The following is a 17,139-nucleotide window of genomic DNA, read 5'->3' on the forward strand; positions in this document are numbered from 1 at the left end:
TGGGAAGAGTGTGATTTTTGCTGGGCTGGGAGAAAAGAGACTCCTCCACCCCCAGCCACCACCTTTTCTGGCCTGCGGGAAGAGTGTGACACGGCTGGGCTGGGAGAGAGAAGACCCTTCCTTCCCAACCCCCGCCCTTTCTGGCCTGCCTAGGGCAGGGCGATTACAACTGTAGAGACACTCCCAGGGATCAGCAGTAAGCAGCAGACACAGCTCCCGGCTTTCAACAGCTCAGAAATCGCCCGCCACCACACACACACACACACGGAAGAAGTGCCCTAAGACTCAGAACTGGGCACAGGGCTGGTAGTGCTATTCTCAGTGCACATATGTGCAGGCAAGAGCAGAAACTGCACTGACTTTGTAGAAACTACCATCCAGACCCCTCAGCCCCACTCATCTAAATCTGCAGTCCCAAGGTCACTCTGGGCACCAGGCTCTGCTTACACAATACACAGGGGACTCTTTGGCACAGCCGAGGACAACCTGGAGATTACTTGGTGGGCTTAAGCCAAGACTTGTGCTGCTTTTTTTTGTTGTTGTTTTGTTTTTATATCTTTGATATCTTTACCTAAGATTCAATGACACAAAGACCACAAACTCTGCTCGAAATGTAATTAAATTATAAATTAGCAACAAAAAGGTAACTAAAAATCACCGAGATACATGCAGGATCTTTCCAGAATGACAGAAATGTTCTGTATCTTGAGTGGTGTGTTGGTTGCATATATGTATACAGCTGTCAAACTCATCCAACTCGTAAGATTTATGCGTTCCACTGTAAGTAATTATACCTCTACAAAAACATAACCATATACAGTTATTTAAAAATCTAATTCCAAATAAGTCATGTGTCAAGGATTTAGTGATAATGGAAACTAAGACAATATTTAGAATCAAACGAACATGAAATTACATTAAAACATGTGGTGTAGCTAAACAAGAGATGAGAGATGAGAGATGATTATAGGCCCGAATATTTCTCTTTCCAAATTGGAAGTTAATTAGCAAGGGGCCCACCATACGAATGGGACACTGATAATGGCAGGACGCCATTCCTAACGCTCTCTGTCCTGGCGTGACTCCTCTTGTGCACGGTGAGTGAAGAGCTGTGTCTGAAGGCTTTCTCACACTGATTACATTCATAGGGTTTCCCTGCACTGTGGGTTCTCATGTGTACGATGAGGTATGAAGACTGACCAAAGGCTCGCCCGCATTCCTGACACACGTAGGGCTTCTTGCCGGTGTGGGTCCTCACGTGTTTTCTGAGGGATGAGGGCTCACTAAAGGCTCGCCCACACTCCGGGCATGCAAAGGGCTTCTCTCCCGTGTGGTTTCGCATGTGACTCTTGAGGGTTGAGAGACGGCTCAACACTTGGCCACAAGTCGTGCACTCATAAAGTTTCTCCCCTGTGTGGATCCTCTTGTGCATGTTCAGGTGGTTGCTCGTCCGGAAGGGCTTCCCACACTGGTTACATTCGTACGGTTTCTCTCTGGTGTGAGTTCGCAGATGCCTTGTCAGTGACGAGTGCTCCCTGAAGGCTTTCCCACACTGACTGCACTCAAAGGGCTTCTCGCCGGTGTGAGTTCTCACATGGCTCCTCAGAGAGGACGGCTGATTGAAAGCCTTCCCACAGTCCTTACATTCATAGGGCTTCTCACCCCTGTGGTTTCTCTGGTGCAAAATCAGGTTAAAGTTCCTCGTGAAGGTTTTCCCACACTGATGACATTCAAAGGGTTTCTCTCCTGTGTGAGTTCTCATGTGGCGCCGCAGGTTCGTGGAGTATTTGAACGCATGCCTACATTCCTGACATTCAAAGCACTTCTCTGAGGTATGGGTCTTCTCTGAGGTATGGGTCTTCTCGTGCCTGAGAAGGTCGGAGCTGTATCTGAAGGATTTCTCACATTTGTCACATGCGTAGGTTTTATCCCCACTACGGATCTTCTCACGCACCAGTAGATGAGTGGTCTGGAACAAGGATTTCCCACTCTCTTGGCATGCATAGGGGGTGCCACCAGCATGAATTTTCTCATACTGAAAAAGTTGTTTGATGCTGTTGAAAGGCTTCCCAAGTTCATCGTATCTGTGGAGCTTTTCTCCAGTTGAAGGTTGCTCCTGTCAATTGAGAAAAATGTGAAGACGAAAGACTTTATTACATCCACAGACATTCACCCCCAGGTGAGTTGTGTGGAGGATCAAGACATTTCTACAGCTGAAGCCTTTCCCCTTTCCCCGTGTCTGGACCATTTCTACCCTAAGTGGATACACTGCCACAAAGACGTATCATTTTCATTACTTTCATGGGCTTCTTAGATAAAGGCTTTTTCTGAATAGTTTAAGGCTAAAATAAGTTCTAAATGCACAATGTATGTCACATTTATGAACAAGGTTAGTGGCGGGAACTCTGTGAAGACACGTCTTGATCTACATTTCAAGTTTTCCCTCACTTCACAGACTCTCTCCCAGAAACTGCTTTCTCCTAGGTGAGCACCTACTGCCTTAATCTCTCTCTGGCCTCTTGACTGTTTTTCTAACCAATAGAAATCCCATACTTTTCCTACTAGAGAGGACCAAGAATAATCCTTGTGTACCGTACCCTTTTCACGCCAATGGATGGAATCTCCGCAAAAATATCCTGGTTAAGAATTAACTCTTGAGTTTGAAGTTGAGATTCTGCAATTAAGAGGGGAAAAAATTAAGCATGCAAAGAAGGAAACTGCAGAATCAAGGTGATCAAAAAAGTAAGCTTGGCATATGTGGATTTTTTTAAAAAATACTGATCTTAAATATGGGAAGAAATTGTGAAAAGGAGGAATGTATCAGAGTAAAGGATAATTTTAAGGTATTTGGCTACGTGAGGAGTGATGTAATCACGGGAAAAAGGATGGAAGTAGCAGATAATTTACTAAGAAAAGATTCTATGAAGATTGGGACTGATGTTGAGAGAAAGTATTAACAAGAACAGGTAAAAGGGATCAACTATACAGTGATGGAAGGAGAACTGACTCTGGGTGGTGAACACACAATGTGATAGATAGATGATGTATTACAGAATTGTACACCTGAAACTTATGTCACTTTATTAACCACTGTCACCCCAATAAACTTTAATAAAAAATAAAATTTAAATAAATAAGAACGTATAGTGAGGAGGAACTGGATGAACTATACACATGGAAATGCTAACTGTGAAGAGGAGGTAGGATACATCATTCTACGAAACCAGAGTAAAGTATCAGAGATAAAACGGAAAGGGAAAAAAGAAAGAAGGTGGAAATTACTAAGGGACCTCAACCAAACAACCTTCTCCGTGAAAGGCACTGAAAGTGTTTCCCTTTCTGACGCTTTCCAAATCTAACATTCATCTTACCAATCAGAGCTGGCGTTCTCCCAATCTGCATGGTGCTCACCTAGATAGGCTCCTGGAAAGATCCCTCTCCCGGTGGTCCACAGCTCTTCTCTTTGCTTCAAATGGGAAAACGTACTGGGTTTGCATAGTTGATCTCCTGCTCGTGAGGAAAGACTCATGGTGTGAACAGATTGCACCTGCCATGAAACCAGGGCTCATATTCTTTAGACTTAAGGGGCGCTAGAGATGGGAGTAGTTAAATAGGTATGCCTAAATTTTGATGGGCATGGCAGAGGTCTTTCACTAAGGAACCAAAGTACAAGCACCCTCACAGGGTGTCCCCAGAGGACACTAGAACATTCCAGTCCCCAAAACCTAGGGCCTAAATCAGGGACACATTTGAGAAGCCCAGAAGCAGCAGATAGATCTTCATTTCTAGAAGTCACTAGACTAAAAGCACCATGAAGGCAGGATTCATCTGTCTTTTCACCTGTTTCCAACCAGCACAGTTCCAGGAACCCATACTTGCTGCGTAACTGTATGCATGAAGCGATGAGGCCAGCCTTACCCACAGAGGCCAGGTTCCTGTAGTTCTCCAGCATCACGTCTTTGTACAGGCTTCTCTGGGCAGAGTCTAGAAACATCCATTCTTCTGGGGTGAAGAGCACAGTCACATCTGCGAAGGTGATTGGTTCCTACAATGCACACCCATTACCACTCAGCCAGGGGCCACCCTTGCCAATATACAAGAGGATAGTGGGGGCCCGGTAGGCCTGGGGAATGGACACCCTGTGCAGAGGACTTTCAGACGGGGCTCTGAGGCACCTCAGATTCTATCCCTTGGCTCAGGCCTCAGACTAGAACTCCTCTCTACCCTTCCCTCCCTGAGGCATCAAAGGACCTTAACTTCATGACAGGACTTAACTATTGACAGCTAGTCAGGAAGTCCTAGCAGTTTTATTCCCCTCCAGCCCCAGGCCACAGCGGACCTGAGCAGGCAAGTGACAGGCAAGAGAGAAATATTTGGTAAATGACAACTGTTTGCTCCAGCGAGCCATGAAGGATACGAGACGAGGACAGTTCACATCCTTGCTTTGTTTTCCCTCCTGATGCTCAGCAGAACACAGCACTCAACAGGCTGGGGAAGGTCTGACTGTGAGGTTGCCTTGGGGTCAATGCCTGGCCTGTCCCCCACCCCTGCTAGAGGCCCAGAGTCTGGATGCCTGGAGACCCACCCTGTGGAGTCGAGAAGCTCCAGGCCATGGGAAGGGAACAAGGCGGCAAAGCAAGAAAGAGCAAGGATTTCTTACTTACCTGTATACAGGTGGTCAGCACCCCAGGATCTTCCTCTACGCTCTCCTCCTGGAGCCACACAGGGTCCTGGGCAGGCAGAGCTAGAGGAGAAGGGGGGAGCTGTGAGGCCCAGTAAGCACATTTGCAGACCAAAGACTGCCCACTCTGATTGTGAGTGACCACAAGTGCACACACACATATGTGCACTCACAGGGACACACAAGGTACCCGCATCCCCAGCCTCCTTCTTGGTCTCGTAGAAGCTCCTCTTCCATCATTCCTCTGGCTGGCAACCCCACGTCCCAGACCTTCCTCCTCTCTTCTCCCTCAGTACTCTCTGTCTCAGCTGGCAACCTGCCCCTCTAGGCGTAAATTCCCACCTCTACCAAAACCCTAGGCTGACTCACATCTGAACTCCAGACCCACACACCCAACCATCGGCTCCAGTATCTCCACCTACCTATCTAGCGGAACACGAATGGAACATCCAGCATGAGCTAGGGGGCGGGGCTGCCGCCAGGCAGGCAGAGAACAGAACCTCGAGACAGAGGATTATTCTCAAGCCTTGAACTTGCATGACTGTGTTTCTAATTTGGTTGGGACCCAGGACCCCTTTTTCCTCTCCCTTTGGGAATGGAAAGGTCTGCCCTATGCCTGTCCCACCATTGTATTCTGGAAGCAAAATCCTTGTTTTCTGGTTTCACAGCTTCACAGATGGAGAATTTTGCCCCCAAGATGGACCTTCCCCGCGTCTCACCCATACCTGATTTAGATGACTTACATGATGAAATCTGGGACTTTCTGAGTTGACGAGATTTTGGACTTAGAGTTAATGCTGAAATGGATGAAAACTTTGGGGATGCTGGGATCACATGAATGTATTTTGCATGTGGGTAGGACATAAACTGCTGGGCAGGCAGGAGGCATAGGGCAGACTGTCAAGGGTTGAATTGTGTTCCCCCCCAAAAAAAAGAGGAAGTGCTAACTCCCAGTACCTCAGAATGTGACCTTATTTGAAAATAGGGTTTTTGCAGATGTAATTAGTTAAGATGAAGTGAGGCAAGGAAAGATTCTGGTTCCCTCCAGACCTCACCCCATGCGCCTTTTCTCTTGGTTGATTTTGCTTTGTATCCTTTCCCTGTAACAAACCACAGCCACGCGCACAGCTGTATGCTGCCTTCTATGAGCCACCAAACCTGGGAGTGGTCTTAGGGACACCTGCCACACTGACGCCACACTCACCCCAAGTCTAGGCTGCCACCATTCCATTCCTAACCGCCTTCACCCACCACTCATGTCCTGCCTGAAGTCCATCTTCGTCCCAGGTGCTGCAAGGTTGTTAGACCCACAGGTGCATGGCACCACTCACCTACATGCGCCCCTGACTCCTGGTAGCCTAGGAGATGGGCCTGGTTCTTTTCCCACACTTCCAGGCCCTGCATGGTCTGGAGTCCACTTGCTCTCCAGTCAGCTCACACCACTCTCCACTTCCCTCTGCTCCCTGCCCACAACCCTCTGTCCCCTGAGGGATTTTACAGATGCTGTTCCTAGGCCTGAGATCCGCTCTCCAAACCCTCTCCAAACAGCGCTACATCTGGCCAAGCTAAATGATACCGTAATTATGATCTAATCCACTGCTTGTTCCCCAGGAGATATGTGCCAATGTCTGGTGTTTTAGTTGATCAGCTCAGGCTGCCATCACAAAATACCACAGACTAGCAGGCAATAAAACAACAGAAACCTATTTTCTCACAGTTCTGGAGGCCATAAGTCTAAGATCAGGATGCCAGCATGCTCCACGTCTGGTGAGAACACTCTTTTTGGCCTGTAGATGGCAATCTTCTCACTATGTCCTCACATGACACCAGTTCTACTAGGTCAGGGCTCCACCCTATGACCTCATTGAACCCTAATCACCTCCTTAAAGGACCAATGTCCAACACAGTTGCTTGGGAGGTTAGGGCTTCAACACATGAAGGGGGAGGCACAGGCCATAGCACCCGGAGACTTTTTGGTTATCAAGATTGGGGGGAAGGGGGCGGTTATAGGCCGAACTGTGTCCCTCCAAAAATTTGTATATTGAAGTCCTAACCCCAGTATCTCAGAATATAACTGCAATTGGATACAGGGTCTTTAAAGAAGTAATTAAATTAAAATGAGGTCATTATGGTGGGCCCTAATCCAATATGACTGGTGTCCTTATAAGAAAAGGAAATTTGGACAGACACGTACAGAGGGAAAACAAAGACGACAGCTGTCCACAAGCCAAGGAGAGAGGCCTGGAACAGATCACGGCCCTCAGAGGAAACCAACCACGCCCACAACCTGATCTCAGACTTCAGGCCCGCAAAACTGTGAGAAAACAAATTTCTGTTGTTTAAGCTGCCCGGTCTGTGGTACTTTGTTATGGCAGCCCTAGCAAACTAATACAGGGGAGGTGCTACCGTGTTTCCCCGAGAATAAGACCTAGCTGGACAATCAGCTCTAATGCGTGTTTTGGAGCAAAAATTAACATAAGACCCGGTATTATATTATATTATATTATACCCAGTCTTATAGTAAAACAAAACCGGGTCTTATATTAATTTTTGCTCCAAAAGACGCATTAGAGGTGACTGTCCGGCTAGGTCTCATTTTCGGGGAAACGGGGTCCCGGCATCCAGTGGATGGAGGCCTGACAGAGGACGGCCCCACAGCAGAGAACGATCTGGCCCCAATGTCAGTAGCACTGCAGTTGAGAAACCTTGGTCTAAGCTTGGATTTCCCAGAACTCCTCTCTACCCCAAGATAAAGTCCTCATGTTACACGCTCCCATCGCATGCTGGTCTTCACTTAAAAACCTGACTGCCCGGCCAGACTGGGAGCTCCACGGGGGACGGGGCGGTGTTTTGCCTCTGATGGTTTCCCAGTGCCCCCCACACCACAAGAGGACAGTCACAGAGCACTTCAAGAGCAGAGCGTACTCCAAGTACTTCAAGAGTACTACAAGGCAGGGCTTGGCCCAGAGGCTACCACACAAACACACAGAAGAGCAACGCAGAAGGATTACTTCCTGTCGATAATATAATACAGATTCCAGATACAAGACTGCGTGATATTGTTAAGAAACAAAGTTTATCATTCTCACTACGAGGCAAGCTAAAAGGAAACAACTGCCTTGCAATTAAAGTAGTTATTTGTCCTCCAGAATTAATTATTTTCCCCTGCTTCTCAGGAAATGTGCCTTTTAACCTTCATTTTTTACAAGCTCAGTTAAAACATGTGCCATTTATAGTAAATTCAACTGTAATCTTCAGCATTGCCATAACTGTGTAGTGAAAAATTTAATCTCTCCCAAAGAGAGGTCTGGTCCCTGCCACAGCTGAGTGGGGCCGGCTCTTTCTTAACTGAAAGATCTGAAACCAAAAAAAGAAAAGAAAGAAAAATCTGAGGACTGTGAAAGTGCCTTTCCCCATGAATACATAATGAGAGAGGCCACTGTCTTCCCTCCTGATGGTATGGGGCAATGTCTGCCCTCAGAGCAAATGAAGACAGGAGATGCAAGTTCCCACAGGACAGCAGTGCCCTCTGGCGGCCATTCCATCTGGCACTCACTCACCAGAGTCCCCGGCCACCCACGGGTCCCGGAGGCCCAGCGCAGGCTCTGGCGTGGCCACCCTCTGTATCCGCACAGCCACCTTCAGACCCTGGACAGAGCAACAGGGTCGGATTAGTCACACAGTGGTCAATGGGATCTACTCACACCTGTTCACTCAGACTGAATTTGCATAATTGGCCCTGCTTTGGGGGACATACTAGTAAAGGAGGGACGAGCCATGTTTACCGGCCCATATTTACCCAATTCCTCAAGACAAGGCTAATCACTGTGACAGAACTCAACCTCCAAGGTGGGATGGGGACAGGGGTCCAGGGTGGGGTAGGCCTTCCCCGAGCAGCCTCCAGCTGTGGGGGAAAACTGGGGCAAAGCGGGCTGGGGGTGCTAGCAGGCTGACGGGCAGAGGGGGGCTGCGGAGATGGCCCTGTGCAAATGAGGGGAGGTAGACAGTTGTTTCCAGAAGGAAGCCCTGTCATGGAGGAAGGATCGGAACACTCCTCTACTGGAAAGGTGTCCGACCTGACTTGTACTTCTGAGGGGCGCCTCTGGCCCCTGTGTCCAGGGTGGGCCCAGAGGAAGCAGCAGCATTCCCAGGGGTTCAGAATTAACGGTGGCTCTGGGCAGGGCAGGGGCAGGGGCAGGGGGGACAGGAGGAGCAGTCAGACGTAGGTTATAGTTTGAAGGCAAAGCTCACAGGACTTGACGGTGGATGGGGAAGTGACAGGTTCCTAGAGCAGGTGGGAGGAGGGCCCTTCTCCTCTGGGCGGGGCTCAAAGCACACCTTACAGTGTCCCTCTCAGATACTCAGCCCGGACCCTCCTCACCCAGCCCTCAGGTCACAGGACCCACTCATTCCTGTAGGTTTCCTGTCCATGGATGAGGGGGTAGGGGGTGTGAGGGTGGCTGGATTAGAGGAAGAAAGGCTGAGCCAGACACGAGGCAGAGCCAGGGCCAGCGCCTGAATGTCAGCCCTTGCCACCTGTCACTTCAATGCAGAAACCCTAGGGTCTGTTCAGTAGTTTCTACCAGGAGCTAAGCCTGGGCCTCCAGCATGTTCCCAGTTCCCAAAAGTGGACCCTAGATTCCTGCCTCCCCTCCAGCCTCCTCACTTAAAGAAATCCCGAACCCCAAGCTTTACTGGCTGGGGTCCCTGCGGCAAACCTCATCCCAGGCTTACTGTGTATCCAGAAGGCCAAGGCAACTCCCGGAGAGCTGACTGGTCCTCTGGAGGTGCGGGCATCCTCCTCTCTCCTGTCATGGGCCTGACCTGCATTCTGAGGTCCAGCCCCGGCCCCTGGGAAAAGGCACAGAGGATGCTGAGCAGGACACAGGTGGCCCTGAGGCTGTTCTCAGCTCAGAGACCCTCAGTTTTGGGGTAGTGCCGTCAGAGGATAGGGCACACGCGTCTGGCAGTTTCAGACCTGGTGACTCTTTGCTCCACTGGTAGCCACCACCAAGGGGCTCCAAGGACAGATCACAATGGACCTGGCCCCTTTCTAGTTCTGGGAGGCCCTGGCTGGAAGTTAGGCCACAGCCCTTAGAGGCACTGCAGGATGTTTGACCACAGAAAGTTTGGGAGCCCTTGTTTCTGAATGTGAACGCTGGTCTGTTTTCTTCAATTCTGTACTTGTCCGTTTGGCATCCGTCAATCACTGGGCCACGCTATTGGCTCCAGTTGTTTACGTCTCCCCTGCCATCCAGAGCCCGTCCTCTGAACCACCTCCTTAGTCACCTCGCACAAAGCAATACACGTCCGTCCTAAGTCACCCAGGCCAGGTACCAGACAACTAGGGACAGCCCGTGCCGAGGTCCCCCAGAATTATTCACACTCGTGACACTGTGACTGTGGAAATGTACCCCAGGGCCCTAGTGGAATGCCCTGGCTCAAATGGCTCCCTGGCCCTGGGGTACATTTCCAAGTCACATATTCCTCAAATTCTCCAATGAGGATCACCCACCGTGAATCTTACCATTTGCAAATCATGGGACGAATTTTCCTCCAAAATATCCTGCACAGGAATAGACTCTTTGGGTTTCGGTTGAGATTCCCAGTCTAAAATGAATTGGGGTGGGGGAGAAACTTCTTTCAGAAAGAAATAGTGGTATGGAATCGACACACACAAAAAATAGGCTTTTTCAAAAAATATATTGACCCTAAACTTGGAAAGGCACTGAAAGGGAAGAAGGCATCAGTGAGTAAAGTGAGACTCTCAAGAGTAGAGCAGTGTGTGGATTTTGGAAGTGACAGGAACGAGAGGCTATTTTTCCAAGCAAAATATTCTACGGGGAGTGAGACTGCTGTTGCCAGAAAGAGAGTTATCAGAGAAGCAAGTAAGAAGCAATTAGACAAAGAACACACAGAAACGTGCAACTTAAAGAGGAACTGGATAAACGTGTGGGTAAGGATGTGGAGAAATCGGAACCCACATCCACCCCTGGTGGGAACATAAAATGGTGCACCTGTTTTCAGAAAGCAGTTTGGAGGTTCCTCGAAAGTTAAACGTTGGGTTACCATGTGCTCCAGAACTCTAATGCTAAGTATATATCCAAGAGAACTGAAAAAGTGTCCATGTGGAATCTTGTACGTGAATGTTCACAACAGCACTATTCACAATCACCCAAAAGTAGAAACAACCAGAATGTCCGTCAACAGACAATACATAAACAAAATGTGGTCCTTCCACACAGTGGAATGTTACTCAGCCTTAAAAAGAATGAAGTACTGACGCACACTACAACATGAATGCGCCTCAAAAACATTACGCTGAAAGATGGCAGACACCACAGGTCACATGTTATATGATTCCACTGATATGAAATGTCCAGCACAGGCAAATCCAGAGAGACAGAAAGCAGACTGGTGGTTGCCAGGGCCTGGGGGGAGGGGAGAATGACGAGTGACTGCTCATGAGAATGGGGTTTCATTCTGAGGTGACAGAAATGTTCTGGAGTTATAGTGGTGATGGTTGCGCAATTTTGTGAATATACTAAACGCCAACGAATTGCAGTTTAAAAGGTAGAATTTTATGGTATGTGAATAACGCAAATTTTTTCAAAACAGAGAAATTGGAACATATCTTTTTTTGAGACCAACGGTAAGTATAAGAGGACACTAGAATGTGAAAACAGAAGAAAAGCTAAAGCAACTCACCTGAGAAACCGCACCCCAAATAGCCTTCTTTCCCCTCAGAATAGAGCCCTTAAAATGCTGTCAGACTGACCCTTCCCAGCTAAGAGCCCCTCTGATGGGGTGGGTGACAAGATCCCTGCACCAGGTGCCCCCGGTACTCACCCACACCCATGGCACGGAGAATGCCTCGTTCTGCTGCCCTCTGCTCTTCTCTTGGCCCCACCTGGGAAACAAGCCTGGGTTTGCATGGTGGAGTCCCTGCTCATGGAGAAAGACACACGTGCTGAGGGAGGGAGGAATTGCAGAGGAAAACAAACGATTCCCCACCAGCCACCAGCTTCCCCGTGGACTTCAGCTCACGACGCGGGGCCAGCACAATGGTGGCCAAGTGAGCATACCCAATTTCTGATGAACCCAGTGAAGCTCATTCACAAGGGCCCAAACCACAAACGCCCTCCTCTCTGCCCCATGGGGCTCAGGTTATCTAGGCCCTAAAGTCCAAGGCCAAAGTCAGTGAGACCCACACGGTTCCTGACTATGGAGAGAATGCAGTCAGTGCAATGGATGGAGCTACATTATGAAACCGGTGAACCGTAAACCCTACCAGGCCCACACCAGACCTTAGTGGTCATGTGACAGGCCCTGAAGCGTTTGGCATCTACGTACAAGAAGGGCTGGAGTGGTGCCAGCCTTACCCCCAGGAGCCAGCGTCCTGCAGTTGTCCAGTATCCCGTATGTGCACAGGTTCCTCCGAGCACCGTCCAGCAACGCCCAGTCCTGGATGAGCCCCACCGCCACATCCTCGAAGGTGACTGACTCCTAAGACGGCACACACATATACGGGCTCTGCGAGAACCACCCCCACCGCTCTGCAGGATGACTGCGGAAGGGAAACCCAGTGCAAGAACATTCAGACAGAGAGCTCTCTCCAGTCCAGGGCTCAGCAAAGCCCGGGGCCACTGGTTTTTGTAAACAAAGTTTTATTGGCACACAGCCATGCCCATCTGTGTACCTGTCTCCATGACTGTTTTTGTGCTGCAAAGGCAGAATCTAGTAGTTGCCTGCCAAGCCAAAACATTTATGGTTCTTTTAACATTTGGACAAATCCGAAAGTTGTGGCTTTCTTTGTCACTTCACTGACCAGTGACGGCAGAGCCTGGACTTCTCAGCCTAGAGAGTTTTTCCTTATTTAAGGTATGAGAAGTTTGGGTTTGATTGCTTCATTTTCATGCCGTCCCTAGACTTCTATAAGCATGTAGTAATCTTTTATGCCTGTTAAAATAGGACTTCTGTTGCCTCTGAGAAATGGCATTGTAATTTCAGGGCTCTCTAGAGCACCACTGTCCAGTAGAGCTCTCTGCGAGGATGGAAATGTCCTATGTCTGCACTTGCCAAAAGGGCGGCCACCGCCTGTGTGGCTATTGGGCACTTGAGAAATGTGGCTCAGGTGACTGAGAAACTCAATTTTTAATTTTACTGGATTTTAATGAATTTAAATTTAAATTTCTACAGCCACATGTGTTTAGGGTAAGTCTTACAAGAGAGAGCAGGGATGGCCTTGGAGGAGCTCTGCTGCCAGCTCTAAATGAGCCTCACTCTTCAGTCAGACTCCGGAATTAGCCACAGGGCCCCAGGGTCTCTGTGGGGACCCTCTTCCCAAGCCAGTTCTCTCCAGAGGTCATGCTCCAGGTCCCCTTGAGCAGGGGAGAAGACGCTCCATACTTCCCTGCCCCTTTCTTCCTCAGCTGATGGCAAGGAGACAGGGCATAGGGCTCAGAGTACATAATTATCCCCCCCCACCATCCAGACGCCCCAACCCCTCACCATGACGCCAGTGCCAGGGTTTAAGGTCTCAGCAGGCATCCTCTCTGCAATAAAAGAGAAACAAAGTATAAGAAGAAGTGATGGTGAAAGCAGAGCACCAAACATGGGTTTGACCCAGATAATTCCATTTTTGTGGGCCACCACTGGGGTGACCAAGCGAAAAACCCTTACAGGGAATGTATCTTAGTAAGCAACATCCAGGGCCCCCGTACCACCTTTCAGACCATGGGACCGGATCATTTCTACTACCCCCTTTCACCTAAGAAAAGGATCATTACTCTTATATTCCCTCAAGACACCTCCAACACCCTCTACTTTTCCTCCACTGCCCTTATCAAGTTGTGATTTTTATATTTATTTGTTTAGGTGATTTTGCCTCTGTCTCTCCAGCCACGATGTAAAAATTAAGTATAGGCCTGCGTCCACTTTTTTCAGGACCCCAAATCCTGCCATCAGCACAGCAGCTGATACATACTAAGTAATTTATATATTAGGGTTTGGCAAACATTTTCTTAGGATTTATATATCTTAGGATTTATGGGGCAGATGAAGTCTATAACAACTATTTAACTGCAATTGTAGCACAAAAACAGCCATAGAGAACACATTAAAAAACAAAAGTGTTCCAATAAAACTATTGTAGAAACCAGCATTGGCTCAGAAATCCACGGGCCATCGTTTGCCTACACCTGCTCTATATCAAGTAGTAGAGAATAAATCAATCACCAAAGTCTCAATTCTGCCTCCTACACGTCTCAAACATTGCATCTTTTCCAATTTCACAATTATCATCAAGACTCAAGTACTATCATCAGAGTCCTGAATTTACCAAGCTGCTATGCAGATACGGACTCTGCATTCCTTCTTGTCCATCCCAAACTCCATGCTCAATCCGGGAGCCGGTTCTGTCTAAATCAGACAAAATCACGTCACTACCCTACTTAAAACTCTTGATTCAGTGGTTTCCCAGTGGTTTCCCAGTGGCCTTACAACAAGGTCCAACGTTTACCATGACCTTCAGGACTGTGCCTTCCTCTCCAACCTGGCTCATCCATCCTGCACTGTTTCCTCTAGCTTTCCCCGTCTTCTTTCTGCTCCTGGAACCACCAGGCTCTGTGCTACCCGAGGGATGGTACATCTGGAATGGTCGGTCACATCTCTTCTCCAGCCCAAACCCCAGTCTAGCTACATACAACTCATCTTGTAGGTTCAAACATTGGACCCTTTGAAGATGTTTTTCCTGACCGCCTCCCCAATGGTTCCATGTTTCCATACCACCCTTGTCATGATTAATTTACAATGTCTTCCCAGATAGAATAAAAACTCCATAGACACAAGCACGGTATCTATTTTGGTGGCACTGTTTCACCCTGTATGGGGCCCAGTCCATCCAAGGCAACCCCCAGTGAAATGTGCCAAACATCAACACTCCCAAAGAACGATTCAGTACTGCTAGCCTAAGGCATGTGCCTGCACGCACAGGCACACAAAACCATGTAACAGCACAAACATAAATACAAAAGTGACGTAAAGTGCCTGTTCATATAACATAATCCGCAACAGATTTCAGATGTCTTTGAGACACATTAATCCCTTCTAGAAAGGCAAGGTGTTACGTGTATTCCTTTTGGAAACAAACATCTCACTCATAAAACTGAAATCTGATGTGTAATTTTCCTCCAGGACTTTTCCCTCATTTCTCAGTCTTGTCATCTAATTCATCCCTTGACAGAGGGTGCGTTCCACGTTTAAAATTTACTGGACACGTCATTCACACGCGGACTCAGACCTAACGTTCGCACTGCAAAGCCCGGTGTATGAAAGGCCGTGGTAAACACAACGTGAGCTGCTTACACACACTTATGTCGCACGAGGGCGCCAGGGGCCGGCCCTACACATGGAGGGGCAGGGTGGGGGCCGGGGCTGGCCGGGGTCCCCACTCCTGAGGGGCAGGACCCGGATCGCACGTCGTGATTCCGATGCGCGAGTGGCAGCCCCGTGGGCCCGGAGCGGGGTTACCTGAGGTCGAGGCACAGCGCCGCGGGGGTGGGGGGCACGGCTGCGAGGCGAGCTGTGCGCGCCCCATCCCGGCGCCAGGGCGACCGCCGGGGGAAGGCAGGTCGGCGGGGGAGGCTCTCCTAGGTCTCGGGCCCCCCTCTACCCTCCGCGCACCCCCAGGGGCTGAGCCGCACCTGCAAACCCCGGGGAGACACTCCCACCGCCGCACGCCCGGAGCACCCTGCAGGGACACCGCCCGCCGCCGCTCCGCGCGCACTTCCGCTTCTGGTCTCGGGGCGCCGGAAGCGGAAGTGACCTGGGCTCTGATTGTCCAATGTCGGAGGGGCGATGCTGGTTTCCTCCTAGAGTTAGGCTCTGGGGTTGGATCGGAAGGACCTGGAGAGGGGGGTTGGGAGACGGGGTCTTGGCCGGATGCTTAAGGCCGGGGGCGAAGCTTAGGTCCAAAGGGCGGGAATTACAGCGGGTCCTGGGCTTGGGGGGAGGGGCGGGGCCTCGCTGGCACGTGGGGGCCGCCGTGTTTCACCTTCCGCCCCCTTCTGCCACCTCCACCTTTCTCCTTTGGCTTAATCCAGCCCCCTAGAAAGCATATCCTGGGTAAGATTTATTTTTCAATCTTAGTAAGTTTCTTTAAAAATAGGGTGGGATACAGTCACGTGCTGCATGAGGACGCGTGGGTCAACTAAGGACTTCATGTCCCATGGTCCCATAAGGTTATAATGGAGCAGCGGATAAAGGGGGTCAAATATGTGGTGACCGAAGGAGAACTGACTCTGGGTGGTGAGCACACTATGTGATATGTCGATGATGTATTATAGAATTGTACACGTAAAACCTATGTAATTTTACTAACTGTTGTCACCCCAATTAATCTAATATAAAATAAAGATTGTAATGGAGCTGAAAGATTGTAATGGAGGTTGAATTTTTCATTTGTGACATAGTAGCTGTCTTGATGTTGTAATGCAAGCCATGACTCAAATACTATTGTATTCCGATTGCTTACAGTATTCAGTACCGTAACATGCTGTACAGGTTTGTAGCCTAGGAGTAATCTGCGATGCCCTGTAGCCTAGGTGTGTAGTAGGCTAGACCATCTAAGTTTGTGTAAGTGCACTCTGTGACGTCCCCTAATGACGCATTTCTCAGAACATATCGCCATCGTTAAGTAGCACATAACTGTATCTTATTTATTCTAAAGCTTGCCTTTCTCACTAAAAATAAGATGCAAAAATCTGTTCAAAACAATAGATAGGAAATCTGACTCTTCTTTCTTAAAATTATGTATATGTTATGTAGTATAGATAATACATACACATAGTTAAACTTCAAATGAAGGTCTCAGTTCAACCCTAAATTTATCTCCCCAGAAACAACTACTGTAACCAATTCCCTAATGTTTACATATCGACTAAATGTATATTATTTCTTCAGATAAATATCTATAGAGCATCAGTTGATTGCTATATACTGGGTGCTAAGGTTACAAATCTCTTTCCTGTAAAGGTGCTCCAAGTGGACGTTGGAGAAGAGAGATGAGGTTGGGCCATTCTGATAAAACTAACCCAACACGTTGTTGCATATGACATATTACCAGAATATTTTTAAAAAACTGATATGATAGGCGGGGAAATCAAGAAATTTGGCAGTTGGTTGAAAGTGGGTCTTGAAGGATGAATATCAAGTCATAGGGAATGGTTAGTGCAGTGGGTAGGAAACGTTGTAAGTTGCAGGTATAGTGTCAGCAAAAACAGAAAGGCATGGAGGAAATACAAGTTGTAGGAATAGATAAATAGATCAAAGAAACAGCTGCTTAAATCTTGACTCAGGCATATGAGGACTGACAATTAAGTTTGAGAACTTGCCATAGTGTGCTTACATTGGCAGCACTGTACAAACAACTCGGTAAGGATTCATAACCTTGGTAGTAT

General features: G+C 48.5%; 1 protein-coding gene across 6 annotated transcripts; it reads right to left on the reverse strand.

Annotated features, from left to right (window-relative positions):
• Positions 1-552: 552 nt before the first annotated feature.
• On the reverse strand, positions 553-15,483 carry LOC308508694 (uncharacterized protein). Of its 6 annotated transcripts, none has more exons than XM_081075796.1 (12): positions 15,385-15,471; positions 13,193-13,236; positions 12,064-12,187; positions 11,531-11,626; positions 10,209-10,291; positions 9,416-9,532; positions 8,242-8,329; positions 4,665-4,744; positions 3,919-4,045; positions 3,412-3,507; positions 2,598-2,674; positions 553-2,116 (listed from the first exon to the last, which is right to left on the reverse strand). In XM_081075796.1, the coding sequence occupies exons 2-12, from the start codon at positions 13,229-13,231 to the stop codon at positions 1,001-1,003; spliced, it is 2,043 nt and encodes a 680-aa protein (XP_080931922.1). In that variant the 5' UTR covers positions 13,232-13,236; positions 15,385-15,471; the 3' UTR covers positions 553-1,000. The 6 variants fall into 6 exon arrangements, with proteins under 6 accessions (XP_080931922.1, XP_080931923.1, XP_080931926.1 ...); XM_081075797.1 differs by having other exon boundaries at positions 599-2,116; positions 11,531-11,591; positions 15,385-15,483; XM_081075800.1 differs by having other exon boundaries at positions 599-2,116; positions 12,064-12,248; positions 15,385-15,483.
• Positions 15,484-17,139: the final 1,656 nt, after the last annotated feature.

This window comes from Rhinolophus hipposideros (assembly GCF_964194185.1).
Source record: "Rhinolophus hipposideros genome assembly, chromosome: 16".
Lineage (NCBI taxonomy): Eukaryota > Metazoa > Chordata > Mammalia > Chiroptera > Rhinolophidae > Rhinolophus > Rhinolophus hipposideros.